This window comes from Ursus arctos, unplaced genomic scaffold (assembly GCF_023065955.2).
Source record: "Ursus arctos isolate Adak ecotype North America unplaced genomic scaffold, UrsArc2.0 scaffold_14, whole genome shotgun sequence".
Taxonomy (NCBI): Eukaryota; Metazoa; Chordata; class Mammalia; order Carnivora; family Ursidae; genus Ursus; species Ursus arctos.
Window position 1 is genome coordinate 30,105,574 of NW_026622808.1, and position 14,383 is coordinate 30,119,956.

At 55.9% G+C, this 14,383-nt stretch overlaps 1 protein-coding gene across 8 annotated transcripts in view; it reads right to left on the reverse strand.

The window, feature by feature from the left end:
• FYCO1 (FYVE and coiled-coil domain autophagy adaptor 1) overlaps nucleotides 1-14,383 on the reverse strand; it is a 75,074-nt gene that overhangs the window by 37,206 nt on the left and 23,485 nt on the right. For 4 of the 8 annotated variants that reach the window (XM_026500650.4, XM_048226868.2, XM_048226867.2 and 1 more), the window contains exons 7-13: nucleotides 11,774-11,846; nucleotides 8,165-10,558; nucleotides 6,972-7,064; nucleotides 6,171-6,289; nucleotides 3,769-3,936; nucleotides 953-1,102; nucleotides 17-228 (exon numbers count right to left, since the gene is read on the reverse strand). In XM_026500650.4, the coding sequence (XP_026356435.3) occupies nucleotides 17-228; nucleotides 953-1,102; nucleotides 3,769-3,936; nucleotides 6,171-6,289; nucleotides 6,972-7,064; nucleotides 8,165-10,558; nucleotides 11,774-11,846 (3,209 nt within the window). Of the gene's footprint in view, nucleotides 1-16; nucleotides 229-952; nucleotides 1,103-3,768; nucleotides 3,937-6,170; nucleotides 6,290-6,971; nucleotides 7,065-8,164; nucleotides 10,559-11,755; nucleotides 11,847-14,383 lie in introns of all 8 variants that reach the window. The other 4 variants (XM_026500649.4, XM_044384799.3, XM_044384798.3 and 1 more) reach the window with 1 other exon arrangement.

A 14,383-nucleotide genomic window follows, 5' to 3' on the forward strand; every position in this document is an offset into this window, starting at 1 on the left:
GGAGCAGGAGCCTGACCTTGGCCTCCAACGGCCTGGGGCCCAGCTTGGGCTGGCGACAGTGCAGGGCTGGGCTCCCCCTGGCTGGTGCTGGAACTGGCGCTGTCAGGGGAGCCGGGGCCGTCGCTGAACTTCCGGAAGCAGGCTCGGCAGCAGCGCTCCTTCTTGCCACTGGGCTTGGTCAGGACGTAGTTGTTGCAGCAGTAGTAGCAGAAGACGCGGCCGCAGATCCTGGGGTGAAACGAGCATGGGCTGTGAGGGTGACACACCGTGGGTCTTCTGATCTGCACTGGGCTCTAGAGGCCGCGTGGCTCTCATCGGGCCTGGCTCTGGCCCTCACTGAGGAGTGTGGCCTTATGGTCAATCTGATAAGATCCCAATAAAGCCATCTTGATAAGACCACTGGGAGAAAATGTTTTACTTCCCAAGGTCCTGAGAGGCAGGGGGATAAAGTATGTGGCTGAGCCCCCCTTCTCTGCCACAACAACACGGGCGTCCATTGCATGCCTCGGGGGCTGAGGCTCTAAGGGACCACAGACCCCCCTGGGCCTGTGCTGATGATATTCCACCTGCCTTGGCCCCAGCTGAGGTTTATTTTTGCCTACTCTTCTTTGGGCCCTAGGAGGGTCTCCGCTGTCCACGTTCCCCCAGCCAAGCCTCCGCCCAAGCTCTCCCCGGGCTCCAGTAATGCCACTTCCCCTCTGGTCCCTGTGGGCTGAGGGAGGCCAAGGGTTGCTGGTCCCCTTGATTCTGCCCACACCCCTGTATCAAACCCTCTTCCCCTTCAGGGATCCCCGCATGTCCTGCTAGGACCCTGCCTAACACACCCCCTCGCCTGGTTCCCTTAGGAGCAGACAGCAATGTGCTCTTCCCAGACAGACGGCGGCGGGGCCCGCGCCTGCCATCGATGCCCCGCTCAGCGCCTTTGCTCCGGTGCTGGGTCCCACCCGCAGACCTGCAGTGGTGCCGTCGCACCATCCAGCTGAACTCTCGCTTGCAGTTGTGACAGTGGCTCGCCTCCGCATCCCCGAGCCACCGCTCCTCAGCACTGAGCTTCTGCTGGAATTCCAGGGCATCTGACTTCTGCCAGAGAGCATCCTTGTCCCTGAGACAGAGCCACATCAGAAAAAGAGAAGAATCCGTGAAAACAACAGGATGATCCCCAATTCATTTCCAAAGCCTGATTCCGAATTTCCCAAGACATGGGAGGAAAATGGACTTTCCTTGGAGACACCCCCACTCTAGGCCTCGTCTGTCCCCCGCATCAGTCCCAGACTCAGCTGCTGGCACGCGCGTGACGGCAGAGGAAGGCCATGATGCAGGTACGCCCACAAGGGTCACACACACGGCTCAGGCGTCCAAGCGACAGTGCACATGGCCACCTGCAGTGGGCGTTGTAGCAGGCTGTCAAGGTTACATGACAGCCTGAGCACTGTGAGCCCGAGGACCACGAACGTACTGCCCGCACAAATCTGAAATGTGTTCAGGAACCTTTATGTGCTTATGCTTTGTTTCAGGAACAAGTGATCATCGGAGAAGACCCACGAGTTCACTGCCTGAGAGTCCGCTGGGCTGTTAACATCCCCTGCTCCTCCGAGAGACAGTATGTGCTCCAAGAAGCAAGACTGAAGCAAGAGGGCTTTTCAGAAAGGTCTGGCAGTGTCAGAACACGGCCGAGGGGCAGAGGCTTCCGTATTGCTGCTCACGGTCATTTTCGAGGCTTATGGCTTCTTCTTCTTTTTTTTTTTTAAAGATTTTATTTTATTTATTCAACAGAGATAGAGACAGCCAGCGAGAGAGGGAACACAAGCAGGGGGAGTGGGAGAGGAAGAAGCAGACTCATAGCGGAGGAGCCTGATGTGGGGCTCGATCCCATAACGCCGAGATCATGCCCTGAGCCGAAGGCAGACGCTTAACCGCTGTGCCACCCAGGCACCCCTCGAGGCTTATGGCTTCTGACTTGGGAAGGTTTTGTTCTTTTCAAGATGGAGCCCAGCCGCCTGCCATCCTAAGGTTACTGTAGCCCCAGCGGCATCTCAATCCCAAAGACCAACACCAGAGCCACTGAGGTCCTGTGAGAAACTGACACCATCACCAGCCAGAGACTCCAAATCCACAGACCTCTCTCCTTAAATACAAAAGCCAGGACAGGGCCGCCTGGGGTGGCTCAGTCAATTGAGCATCCGACTCCTAGTTTTGGCTCATGGGTTGTGAGATCGAGCCCCATGTTGGGCTCTGCACTCAGTGCGGAGTCTGCTTGGGATTCTCTTCCTTTCCTTCTCCCTCTGCCCCTCCTCCCCACACTCTCGCTTGCTTGCTCTCTCTCTCTCAAATAAATAAATCTTCAAAAGCCAGGACAAAAGCCAGGAATTGACTGGCTCTTCAAGGATGCTTGAAGCTGTCAGGAAACAGGACGACTCATGCCCTGGACCAGCATCATCCTCCCAGCTGGTTCTCAGCCCATCCCTTCAGTCCCCAGGAGGCCAGGCACCCACACCCTGGAACGTGGGAAGCTGTCAGGACCAGGGCTTTTCCATCCCACACCTCGGGAAGGTGTCTGAGTTCAGAGGTCATAAATGCCCTGAGTTCCAAGTCTGCCAATTGATGACATGTGAGCAGAAGCGTTACACTTCCAAATACCACCATTTTGCAACCCCAAATGAATTAGTAGCTTTAGGCACTGCTTATCCACTGCTGCTAACATCGCAGAGAATGGGCTCATCAGATCTTATGCAGCTCTTGAAAGAAAGACCCAAACTATAAACCAATTCTATGTAGCGTTCTTGAGAAAATTTTGAAACTGGGTCTGAGTAAGCCTAGAGCAGTGGTACTCAACTCTGGCTCACTGATGTCTGGACCCCACTCCAAGAAATTCCAACTGGGTTGGTCTGGGTAGGGTCTGGACATCGGTATCATTTTAGTAACTCCCCCAGCGATTCTAATGTGCATTTAGCGGGGAGAACCACGACTGTGGTTTTCACTAACAATTTACAGGAAATACGAAGGTCGGAAGAACATGTTAAATGGCACCATGGGGTTGCAATCAGCAAAATCCAGGCTGTGGGAGACCCGGCCAGATGTATGACCTAACTTCCTCAAAAGTCAGTTGCAAAGAAAAAAACAAGTTAGAGAGATGGTGGCCAAATCACAGCCTAGGGAAGAGAGATCTAACATATCACCCTGTAACGTATGGATCTGATCTAGACCCTCATTAGACCAATTATATTCTCAATCAGAAGTAAGGTGATCTGGGAAGTTGGGCCCTTTGCCTGTGTGGTGACAGGTGTCAGGAGCAGAACACACGCGTCCTCCAATTTCTGAGTGCCCTCCTGGCCCTTACGCTGGCCGTCTGCTACCTGTGGGCGCTGGAGTTTGGGAGGCCTGGTACTGGGGGAAAGCGGGGGGGAGGGGGGGAGGAGAAGGGGAAAGGGGCTCCCAAAAGAGGGACAAGGGAATGGAGAGATTTCTAAAGATACGAGATGTCACTTACTGTCACGCCTGTGGCTAAGCGCACAGAGATTTTGCAGATAATGCCCCAGCAGTATGGCGACACAAGCCCAGTGGAGCATGAGTGGGAACAGTGAAATCTACTCTTCAAGGCTGCCAAGGGCCTGGGTGGACCCCGTCCGTATGGGGGAGGGCCTCAACAACGCAGCACACGCAGACACGGGCCCATCTCCCTTGAGAGGCCTTTCAAGAGCAACTGCGTTTCTTTAAAGAGAAAGCCTGGCTCGGGGGAGGCCCCCCGCCGCCGCTGGTGCCGACGCTCACCTGAGCAGCTCGATCAGCCGTTCCTCCAGGTACTGCTTGGTTCTGTTCAGGTCATCCAGGTCTGCAAGCATCTTCTGGTCGTTCTTCTCCCGGTTTGTCACCTCCTGGCAGAGTCTGCTGTAATACTCTTGGATTTTTGTCGTGGCTTTTTCAAGTTCCTTCTGGGTCCTGATAGAGAAGTGGGAAGCCCACTGATGAGCCACTGCTTCCAGCTTCCCCTGTGCCTCTGGGCTAACTCGGGCCTCTAACAAGGTCCCGCTGCCCTCCGAGCCTTTTCCCTCTCACAGTGGGGCACCCCTCAGCACTACGCACCACAGGTTGTGCCTCAGCCCCGGCCTTCAAAACTCCCCTCGCACCCCCAAACTCTTCACACACCACCCCCCCCGCACCAAATACAATGGGCATTCTGGGAGAACAGGTGACCTCAGGCCGCTAAGAGCTCCCCAGGTGAGTTGAACTCTGCACTGGTTTTGGGGCAGGGGCTGAGGTTACGGGGGAGCCCAAGGGTGCAGTGCATGGGCTGGTGATGGAGGGGTTTGCAAGAGGAAAATGGAATTGGAACAGAACACAGATGTCTCTGCCTGGAGGCAACCACATGGACGAGGACCTGCCTCCCAGGTGACTTTGGGGCTCTACACACAGGGCGTGGTGCTGGGCAACCCAGCCGGCATTCGATGGGCACTGGCAGGCGCTGCCCCGACAGCCAGGAGGCCTAAGGAGCTCTGTTCCCTCGGCTCAGTCTGTGGCCAAGGGGCTGGCTGCACAAAGCACTGTCCTCCTGCCCTGGCCCGCTCCACTTGCAGCTCGCCTGTCCCCGAGGGCAGTGGTGCTCCAGGAACGCTCTACAAATCCCAAGGACCAGCAGGGCGTTCGTAAAAGCTCCATTAAGCACAGGGCTCTGCAGAGACTAAGTAATCCGTATCTAATCCAGCCTTCCTACACCCCGTATAAAGTTGCCAGAAGGTTCTTTACAAGACACTGTCCACCAAAATGATTTCATGGGTGTACAAGTGCATGTGCGTGTGCACACGTGCGCATGCACGCACACACAGTGAATAAAGTAAAACCTGATCCACGGCAGACAGAGTACGCAATATCGGGCAGCTAAAACAACAGCTCTGAGAGCTTACAAATAAGTACTGGTGTAGCATTTTTTTTTTTAAATGCCACCCACTTAGGAGGTTCTGGTACTTATACTGTCACGTGAATCTGACCCGGGCAGCCAGAGCCCTATGGCGTTTGACTCTGGAAGAATCAGAGAAGAACTGTGCATGTTGGGTGACTGAACACCCAACACGCTCTCGATCTCCCGCTGAGCCCGGGCCCGCCCTAGAAGCCGGGTGGTAGGAGGCAACGAGGGATGGGCAGAAAAGGTAAAGGCTCAGGACAGTCTGGCATGCCAGTCTTTGCTGGGGGTACAACAGGTGCCTGGGTCCCAGCATCTCCAGCAGGACTGCCTTGGCCTCATCACCAAATGGTGGGCTCACACTCGTAACTCCAGGTGGCCCCCCGGCCTAAAGACGAGGGGGCTCAGGGAAGTCTTGGGGCTGCACAAGCAGGACCACACTCCAAGGTTAGGACAGTCCTGATGAAGTGTGACAGCACGATGTGCTCGCCACAGACACAGCAGCAGTCTGCAGGCAGACCAGCTGGCCTGGGGCTGGGTACCCTCACTCACCCTCGGCATGTACCTGGGAGACCCCCCGCCCCACCCCCAGCCCTGCGGCCTCTCATTTCACAAAGGAAACCAGGAAGAGCTTGAGTCACAACTTGTAGCGGGGAAACACACACACACCCCCCAGGACCCTAACATGAGACCAGACACAGACGTATCTGTGCACTTTGCAGGGTCACTGTTGAGGAAACAGACTCTGGAGCCAAGCGGCCTGGGTTGCACCTCCCACCATCACCCATGTGCTGTCAGATGCCGGGAAAGCGACTTAACTCCTCTGAGCCTCACTCTCCTCGTCTATAAAACAGGGACAAGTCATAATTCCCTCTTCAAAGGACAGTCAGGAGCAAAAAAAGGGACAAATAGACGCGAAGTGTTTAAAACGGTGCCTGGCCCATTTGGGGCATTACTTAAGTGTTCGCTGTTATCACTACCATTATTATATTCCAACTTTTATTTCATGTCAGCTCTTCCAAAGCAGAAACGTGCCCCACCGGAGGTAGGAAAATGGCATCAAGAAAGGCTCAGCGGCTGCCTGCAGGGGGGTGAGAAACGGGCTGCCCGCCCTCTGTGGCATGCTTCTGGCAAAGCGCCTTCTGAGTTTGTGGCTTTTCTTGCAAGAAGACTTCAACCTGCTCTGAGTGGCTGAGTTTCTAAATGACTGCATCAAATACCCCCTTCCCTGAAGCCTCGGCCGCTGGGGCCGTGTGGGCGGAAGTGCATCACTAACCTGTCCAAGCTCTCGCGCAGGGCGGCCCCCTCCTCATCCTTCTTCTGCATGGCAGCCTGGCTCTCAGAAAGACGCTTGCTGGTGCCGCTCAGCTGCTCTCCCAGATCTGCCTGCGTGGCCTGGCACGGGACAGCAGGGAGAAGACACTCAACTGACGAGAGCCCGCGCCGCAGGCCAGAAAGGGGCTGGTGGGTTCTCCGCCCCACCTGGCCGGGTCACTTCTAACTGGAGGGGGTTTTGTTTTAGGTTCCAGAGCCTGAGAATCTTTGAGTGACCCACTCCTGTTTGTAATCCTATCTGTCAAATATTAATTTCAACTGGCAGTGGAGGTCGGAGGGGCAGCAGGAATCAGAATCCTGGGGTGGGGGCGGAGGTGGGGTGGCAGGGAGCAGGGTTCCCTGGAGATGGTGATTGCAGCCCCCGCGCTGAGCCCCCTCAGTTCAGGACCACTGATTCAGGGACGCCTGCGGAGGCAGCTAAGAAGGACACCTCATATCCTTTCCACCGGGCTGGCTGAGAAACACATCTGGCAGCTCCAGCCGAGTGTCCAGGAGGCGGAAGGGGCCGAGATGTGCACTCAAGACATCCACAGAGGTGAACGGGTGGGAGCTTTGTTTTGGGAATTGGGAGTCTTGCACACGGCCCTTCTAAATGGTCCAGTGGAAACCAAACCAGACCCCTCTCCCTGACGGGCCCATATCCTGGGGGTGGGAATGACCAGGCAGAGGTGGGCACGCCAGTGTTTCCTGCCCAGGCAGCCAGGCGGCCAGGCCGCAGACCAGCAAACTCCCCGGGGCCTACCTTCAGCCTCTCCACCGCCTCCTCGGCGGCCTGCAGCTGCCGGCCTCGCTCCTCAAGCTGGTCTCTGAGGCTCTGGCACTCTTCACTGGCAGTCTGGGGATGATGAGAGAGGGCTCGTGAAAGTGGGGTCCTTGCACAGAGACCCCCTCAGCCCCATTTCCCCAAACGGGTAAAAACAAGCTCCCTCTCTCTTTTTCACCAAACTCAATAAACCTTGGGCTTGACTGGTGACAACATCTTTCCAAGTTTACTAAGGGACTTAGCCTGGTCCTCACACTTAGGACTTCATTTCTGCAAGGAAACAAGTGCCCTGTGACCCACACAGAGCAGCACAGGATGGGGGCCATGGTATTGGAGGCACATCTGCAGAAATGCAACAGTTGTGTATCTGGGAGTGAGCACGGACCGCAGTGCTAATGGGCGAGTGAAAAGCTCTGGAAACCAAAGCCCCACAGCCATCCTGCTTGTGTCCTTGGTCTCCGCCACCCTTAACCCTTTCCCTTTGTGCAGTACCGAAAGCCCATGGTAAGCACTGGTCCCGTAAGCCCGTCCACCCCAAGAGCTTTGTGAAAACACACTGAGCCAGTTTCCCCAACAGCACCTGCCATCGGGATGGCACCGCAGGGACAGAAAACCCACAGACGAGACTTGCAGGCAGGGGCTGCTGGCACCTACAGTAGGTTCTAGAGACTAGGAGAGGGTCTAGGGCAAACCCACAGGCCCAGAAGGGCTGGGCATGTACATAAACGAGTATAAGGAAAACAACAGAAAGTGCATGCCTCCTTTACAGGGGGCATCCGCCACGCAGCTCTTCGTGACTTCTGCAGGGTGGGAACGAGGGCACAGGCTTTAGGATCTCCTGAATCTGTGAACACCCAGCTCTTTAACCGTTGGTTACTACTGTACAGCAGCCACTCTGTACAAGCCAAATCTGTCTGCAGCCAAGCTGAGTTTACACTTCCCGGCTAGGGCATCGCTCCCGACATGTGCCCCTAGTGTCCCTGTGAGGGAAAGAGTGCTGGGACCTCGAGAGCAGGACAGCTGCGTCTGCCCGGCCGCCCAGTACATTCTTGGGTCCTCAAGTGCCACGTGGCTGAAGGCACACCCTATCCTCTCGTGGACCCATCGGGCCCCACTGCAGGAGACCACCTCAGCCCGGGGGGGGGGGGGGCATCAAGGCGAGGCAGGACTACCTTCAGTCGGCTCTGGTGGTCCATGATCTCGGTGCTCAGCTGGAACTTGAGGGCATTGAGCTCCTCGTGTGCGGTCTCCTGGAGGCTCTGGGCCCGCTGCTCGGCCTGGGCCAGCTGGGCCTGCAGGCTGGGCAGGGAGCGGGCCGCCTCCTCGGCCACCTTCAGCCTCTCCTGCAAGCCGTCCCTCTCTCGCTGCAGTCCCGCCACTTGCTGTTCCAGGCCCTCTCGCTGCCTCGAGGCCTCCCGTTTGGTGTCATGGAGCTCCTGGACGGCGCGGGCCAGGGCCTCCTCGGCCCGCTTTTTCTCAGCAAGCTGCGTGCAGATATGGACGCCCAGCTCGTCAGTGGCTGGGCTGGCCATGGGCAGCTGCTCCTGTGGCTCGGCCTGTTCTAGCCGGGATTCTGGGGAGCTGCATTCTGCCCTTGACCGTTCCTCCTCCTCAGTCCTCTCCTCCCGCAGTGCCCCTTCCCGCTCCGAGCGCTGCAGTGGCTCCTGACCGTGGGCCCCCTTGAGAGCTTCGTTCTGCTCCTTCAGCTGCTGCACCAGGGCCCTGTGCTCCCTCAGAGCAGCCTCAGCCACGCTCAGCTGGCCCTGTACCTTCTCCCGGTCACCCAAGGCTGCCTGGAGCTTGGCCTGAAGGTCCAGCACCTCAGCCGGCAGGTGCCCAGCCTCTCCCTGCTGGGTCTCCACCTGGTCCTGACACAGGGCCAGCTGGGGGGCTGGGTCCTGGGGTGCACTGTCTTCAGGTGCACCGAGCCCCTGTTGGCCTTTCTCTGCAGCCGTGAGGGTCTCGATCAGCTGGGTTTGCTGGCGGCACTGGCTCTCAAGAGCCCTGAGCTCCCTCTCCCGGGCCTCGGCCAGCTGCCGGCACTGCCCCACCTCTTCCTGCAGCTGCTGGCACTCGGCCTCCTTGTTCCGCAGGGCGGCCTCCTTCTCGGCCATGTGGGCCCGCATGGTCTCCTTGGCCTTCCTCACAGCCAGGAGGCTTGCCTCCATCTGGTCACCCATGTGCCGGATGCTGGCCTGCTCAGACTCCAGGGAGGCCAGGGAGCCCCGGATGGCTGCCTCCCGCTGCTGCAGGGCCTGGTAATCAGACTGCAGGGCCTGCAGCTTGCCCTCGAGGAGCTGGTTGAGCTCCAGCACATTCTGTAGCTCCTTCTCCAGCTCCCTGTTGGCCTGCTGGAGCTTCTCCTCCTGACCGCTCCCTCGCATCTGGGCGTCTCCCGTCTGTCCCTCTTGGGCGCTTCTCTGCTCCTCCTCCAGCTTCTTGAAGACCGGTCGCAGGGTGGAATCTGGGGGGCCCCGGGCCTTGGGCTTCTCCCCTGCCATGGGCAGATCTGGGCCCGGCTGCCCGGCAAGCCGCTCCAGCAGCCCCACCTTCTGGCTCAGGTGGTCTTTGTCCCGAATGAGCTGCTTCTTCTGCTCCTCCAGGTCACCCACATGCTGGCTCAGCTGCGCCAGCTGGGGCTCCAGGAACCGCAGCTGCCGCGCCAGGGCCCTGGCCTCTTGCTCCAGCAGCTCCTTCTCCTCTCGCCGCTGCCGCTCCTCCTGCCTCACCTCCGCCAGCTCCTGCTCCACGGAACTCAGGTGGGCTAGAGCCTCCCGAAGCTGTCGCCGGAGCTGGGTTGCCTCCTGCCCCTTCGCAGCCAGCTCTTCCCGGAGCGGGGCCGTCTCCTTCAGCAGGCGCTCCAGGTCGGCCTGGGCCTCCTCCTTCAGCTGCAGCTCCTTGGCCAGCTGCTCCAGCTGCGCACTCTGCTGCCTATTGAGCTCCTGGGTCTTGGTGCTCTCTCTTTCCAGGGCTCGAAGCTTCTCCCGCAGCTCCTGGACCTCCGGGGCCAAGTCCCTGGGGAGGAGCTCTTGCTGCCCTTTTGGGTCCGGGGCCATATCTGCCTGCTGCTCAGCCGTGCCCGGCTGGCCTGGGACATGAGCTAACTGTTGGTTCTTCCGGCCCAGCAAGTCCCGTGTGGCCTCCAGCTTCTGCGCCAGGGGCCGGAGCATGGACTCCAGCCGCCGCAGGGCGGAGCGGTGGTCCTCTTCCTTCTCTGCTGTCCCCAGCTCCAGGGCCTGCAGGCACTTCTGGAGCTCCTTCACGGTGTCCTGGGTGGCCTGGGTCACCTCCCACTGCTTCTGGAGCTCGGCCATCATGCAAGTGAGGCGGGCGTTGTCCTCGGCAGCGGTGCGACCTCGCTCCCTCTCCACCTGCAGCTTCTCGCCCTGCAGGCTGACAGCTGCCCTCAGCTCCTGGTTCTCCCTGTCCAGCTGCTGCAACTGCTCCTGCAGCCGCTTCTCCCGCACCTCCAGCTGGTCCAGCTCCAGCCGCATCTCGTCGAAGCCCTCCAGCGCCTCGTTGTTTAAGGGGCTGCTCACGTCGAAGCTGGAGGCCATCTCCTGAGTCTGTGGAGGAAAAACAACACACAAGTGGCTCTGGGACAGAAGCTGCACGGCCACCGGAGAAAGCTTTAGAGGTTAATGAGAAGTCACTAAACTCGCGAGTCTATCGAGCCATTCGAAAGGCTAGAAGCACTTTGCTGGAAGCATCTGCCAAAGGAGGTCAGAGCACACCCTAAAGACATGATGTCGCACACGGGAGCTCCCTGGGCTCTCAGAACCTGCACGTCCCACCCAGCCTCCTGGAGCTTTGGAAGCATAACGGACATTGGTGCATAGATTATTAAGTTACGCTGAAACTCCTGTTCAGCACTGAACCTACCTACAGCTCCTGCTGTGATTCAACACAGAACAGGGTTCAGGCTCAATTTGTTCTCCTCTCTCAATGCTTCTACTATTTTTATGCTGTTGTATTTTTATTTTGTTTTGATTTACTGCACTGTCCTTACCTTTAAAACTATATGCGGCTATGATCCGCTCACATTTGTAACACAACTAACAAAATTCCCCCCACCCACGAACCTGACCGAGACTCACTCGCCTACATCAAGCCCTTAAGTGCTCCTTCCCCTGAGCCGCACCATCACCTTCTGAGCGAGAACGACTTCTATGACCCCCATCTTCCAGATGACAGCGCCGAAGTTTCGAGCGGGTAAGTGGTCCGCCCAGGGTCACACGACTGGTGGGGGACAGTCAGCGTCTGACTCTGCTGCTTTTCACCCAAGAGCTAAATTGCTTCCTTTAAAATACTTGAAAAGCTTCTAACAGAATTTAATTTTTCAAAGGCCTAAATTCTGGGGCGCCTGGGTGGCTCAGTCGTTAAGCGTCTGCCTTCAGGCTAAGGGCGTGATCCTAGGGTCCTGGGATTGAGCCCCGCATCAGGCTCCCTGCTCCACTGGGAAGCCTGCTTCTTCCTCTCCCACTCCCCCTGCCTGTGTTCCCTCTCTCGCTGGCTGTCTCTCTCTGTCAAATAAATAAATAAAATCTTTTAAAAAAATAAAAATTAAAAAAATAATAAAAGGCCTAAATTCTCTTGCGTCATAAAAACCCGGCCTCTAGGAAATAACGGGGATAACGGAGGGTTCATATTACTCAGGTTGGGGCAAAGGTGTCTGAGAACATCCCCCCGAGTCGCGAGCAGCCAGGGCACACACAGCCTGGTTCACGCTTTGGTGAGGAAATCCCCAGCCTTTCTGGCGTTACCTGCAGGTAGCTGCTCACCAAACTGCTCATGCTGGAGCTGCGGCTGGGGGGTCTCCACAGGTAAGCAGAAGAGCCGGGGGCCAGCGTCCTCCTGCGGGGCCACGGGACAGACAAGCTGCATCAGAGCAGGAAACACGCACACGCACACACGCACACACGCACACACACGGAGGCCTCGATTCTCACAAGGCACCCAGGTGGTGGATGGGGGCACTGCCCTCCCAGAGAGAGTGTACAGAGGCAAAAACCCAACAGCTTCTACCAAAGAGCACATGTACGCTGGTCTGCAGCTGACGGGCTCCACTGCGAAGTGTCAGCATAAGGCCTTTCCAGCTGCTGCCAAAGGAGAACTAAGTGGACATGTCATTGCCCAATTCGGGCTTGAAATCTTCTTTACATCTTTGGTGCCCGTCACAGTGTGTCTGCTAGTGAGGGAAAAGCAGCAGTCAGTCTGATAAGCCACAGGGACAGCGTGCTTGGGGGCAACACTGGAACGGTGACGGTGGCAGATCTAGCCTCATACCTCTGTACCACCGGGAAACAGACAAAGTGGGCTTTAGTCGTACAACAGAACGCTGTACGCCGGGCATCGGCAATCTTTTCTTATGAAGGGCCAGACAGGACAGACCTTACGCTTGCCAGCCTTCTGGTCTCTGTCACAACAACTCCTGCTACAGTGGCAGCAGGAGAGCAGCGATGGACAACAGGTAAATGAACCGGGAAAGCCATGTGACTGCCCCCCCCGCCCCCGTCTGTGGGCAGTGGCTGGCCGACCCACTCTCTACAGCTATAGAAAGCCATGCACAAACACAGATAAAAATCTAAAACAACGTGAAATGAGAAAAGCCAGTTGCAAAAGGATAGCTACCTACGATTCAATGTAGGCAAAATTTATAAATACATACAAAATAAAACCACACACATATAAAATATGTATAGATACACATTTAGTGACACACAAAGATATTCGGGAATGACGTGTGTCAACTACACAGGGCTGTGATTACTTCTAGATGGGAATTAGGGGACAGCATGACAGTGGGGTGGGGCTTTATTTGGATCCGTGACCTTTTATTTCCATATAAAGCAAAGAAACAAAAAAACACCACCAAAGAACCAGCTCAAAGGGGCTCCTGCTGGCCAAATAAGCATCAAAATAAATGATTACAGTGACAGAACATAGTCCACTGAATAAAATAAGAATCCATGAGTCAACTCTGCTATAAATGAATAAATACATACAGACAGACAGACACAGGGGTGCCTGGCTGGCTCAGTCAGCAGAGCGTGCGACTCCTGAACTCGGGGTTGTGAGTTCAAGCTCCACGTTGGGCACAGAGCTCACAAAAATCATATTAAGGAAAAAGAATCTTTTTGTTTTTTAATTTTACTTATTTATTTGAGAGAGTGTGTGCAACAGAGAGAGCATGAGCAGGGGGAGGGAGAAGCAGACTCCCCACTGAGCAGGGAGCCTGGGATCCCAGGACCCTGGCATCACGACCTGAGCCGAAGGCAGACGTTTAACCAACTGAGCTGCCCAGGCACCCCAACAACCTAATATTAAAGTATCTTCCTGTAAAAAACATACTGATTACAGAGGGAGAGACAGTAACTTTAGAGAAATCTGGCAAACGCCCCCTTAACCTCATGGTCATGGTCAACGGCCCCGGTGCTGGAACAAATCAACATCGTGTGTCTCTGGACATAACGTGCCGAGGACGACATGACATCCGGGTACTCCCGCCGGAAATGCTCACCCTGACCCTAACCATGAGGGGCCGCTACGCAAACTCCAACGAAGGAACATTTTACAAAGTAACCAGCCTGTGCTTTTCAAAAACGCCTACGCTGTGAAAGACAAAGACTGAGAAACTGTTCCAGATTCAAGAAGACCAGAGAGACTGGCATTAACCGCAGCATGTGCTCCTGGGCCGGCGCCGGGATGATAAAAGACGTTACTGGGATCATTCTTAGAATCTGAATAGGGGCTGTACAAAGGTGGCATTGTATCCATGTTAGTTTCCTGATCTTAATAACTGCACTGAGGTTATATGTAAGAGGGTAAGAGGGTGTCCTTGACTTGAAGTCCACAGTGAGTACTGCGGAGTCGAGGGGAATCGAGTCTGTAACTTTTTCCTCAAATGGCCTAGGGAATAAAGCAAGATGTACTGATAAAGAGAAAGAGTGATACAACATCGTAGTAAAATGCTGGTAACTGGGGAGTCGAGGTGAAGGCTGGATGAATGCTCTGTGGCATTTAAGGGGCAACTTTGCTGTAATTGTGAAAAGATTTCAAAATTAAAAAGTTTTAAAAAGGACATGTGCAGTAAATATGACAGAATGTTAGCTTTTCATCTTGGTGGTCGGCACAAGGGCGTCATCATATTCAGGACTTTCCTCTCCACAGAAAACATTTCCTAATAAAAAATATAAAAATTGACATTTAAAACAATCTGTATTAACAGAAAGCAAAACAAAGAAGGCCGGACTGGGGGTTGCCTGGGCGGCTCAGTTGGTTAAGCGGCCAACTCTTGATTTCGGCTCAGGTCATGATCTCAGGGTCATGAGATCGAGGCTCTGCGCCGGGCATGGAGCCTGCTTGAGGTTCTCTCTCCCCCTCTCCCTCTG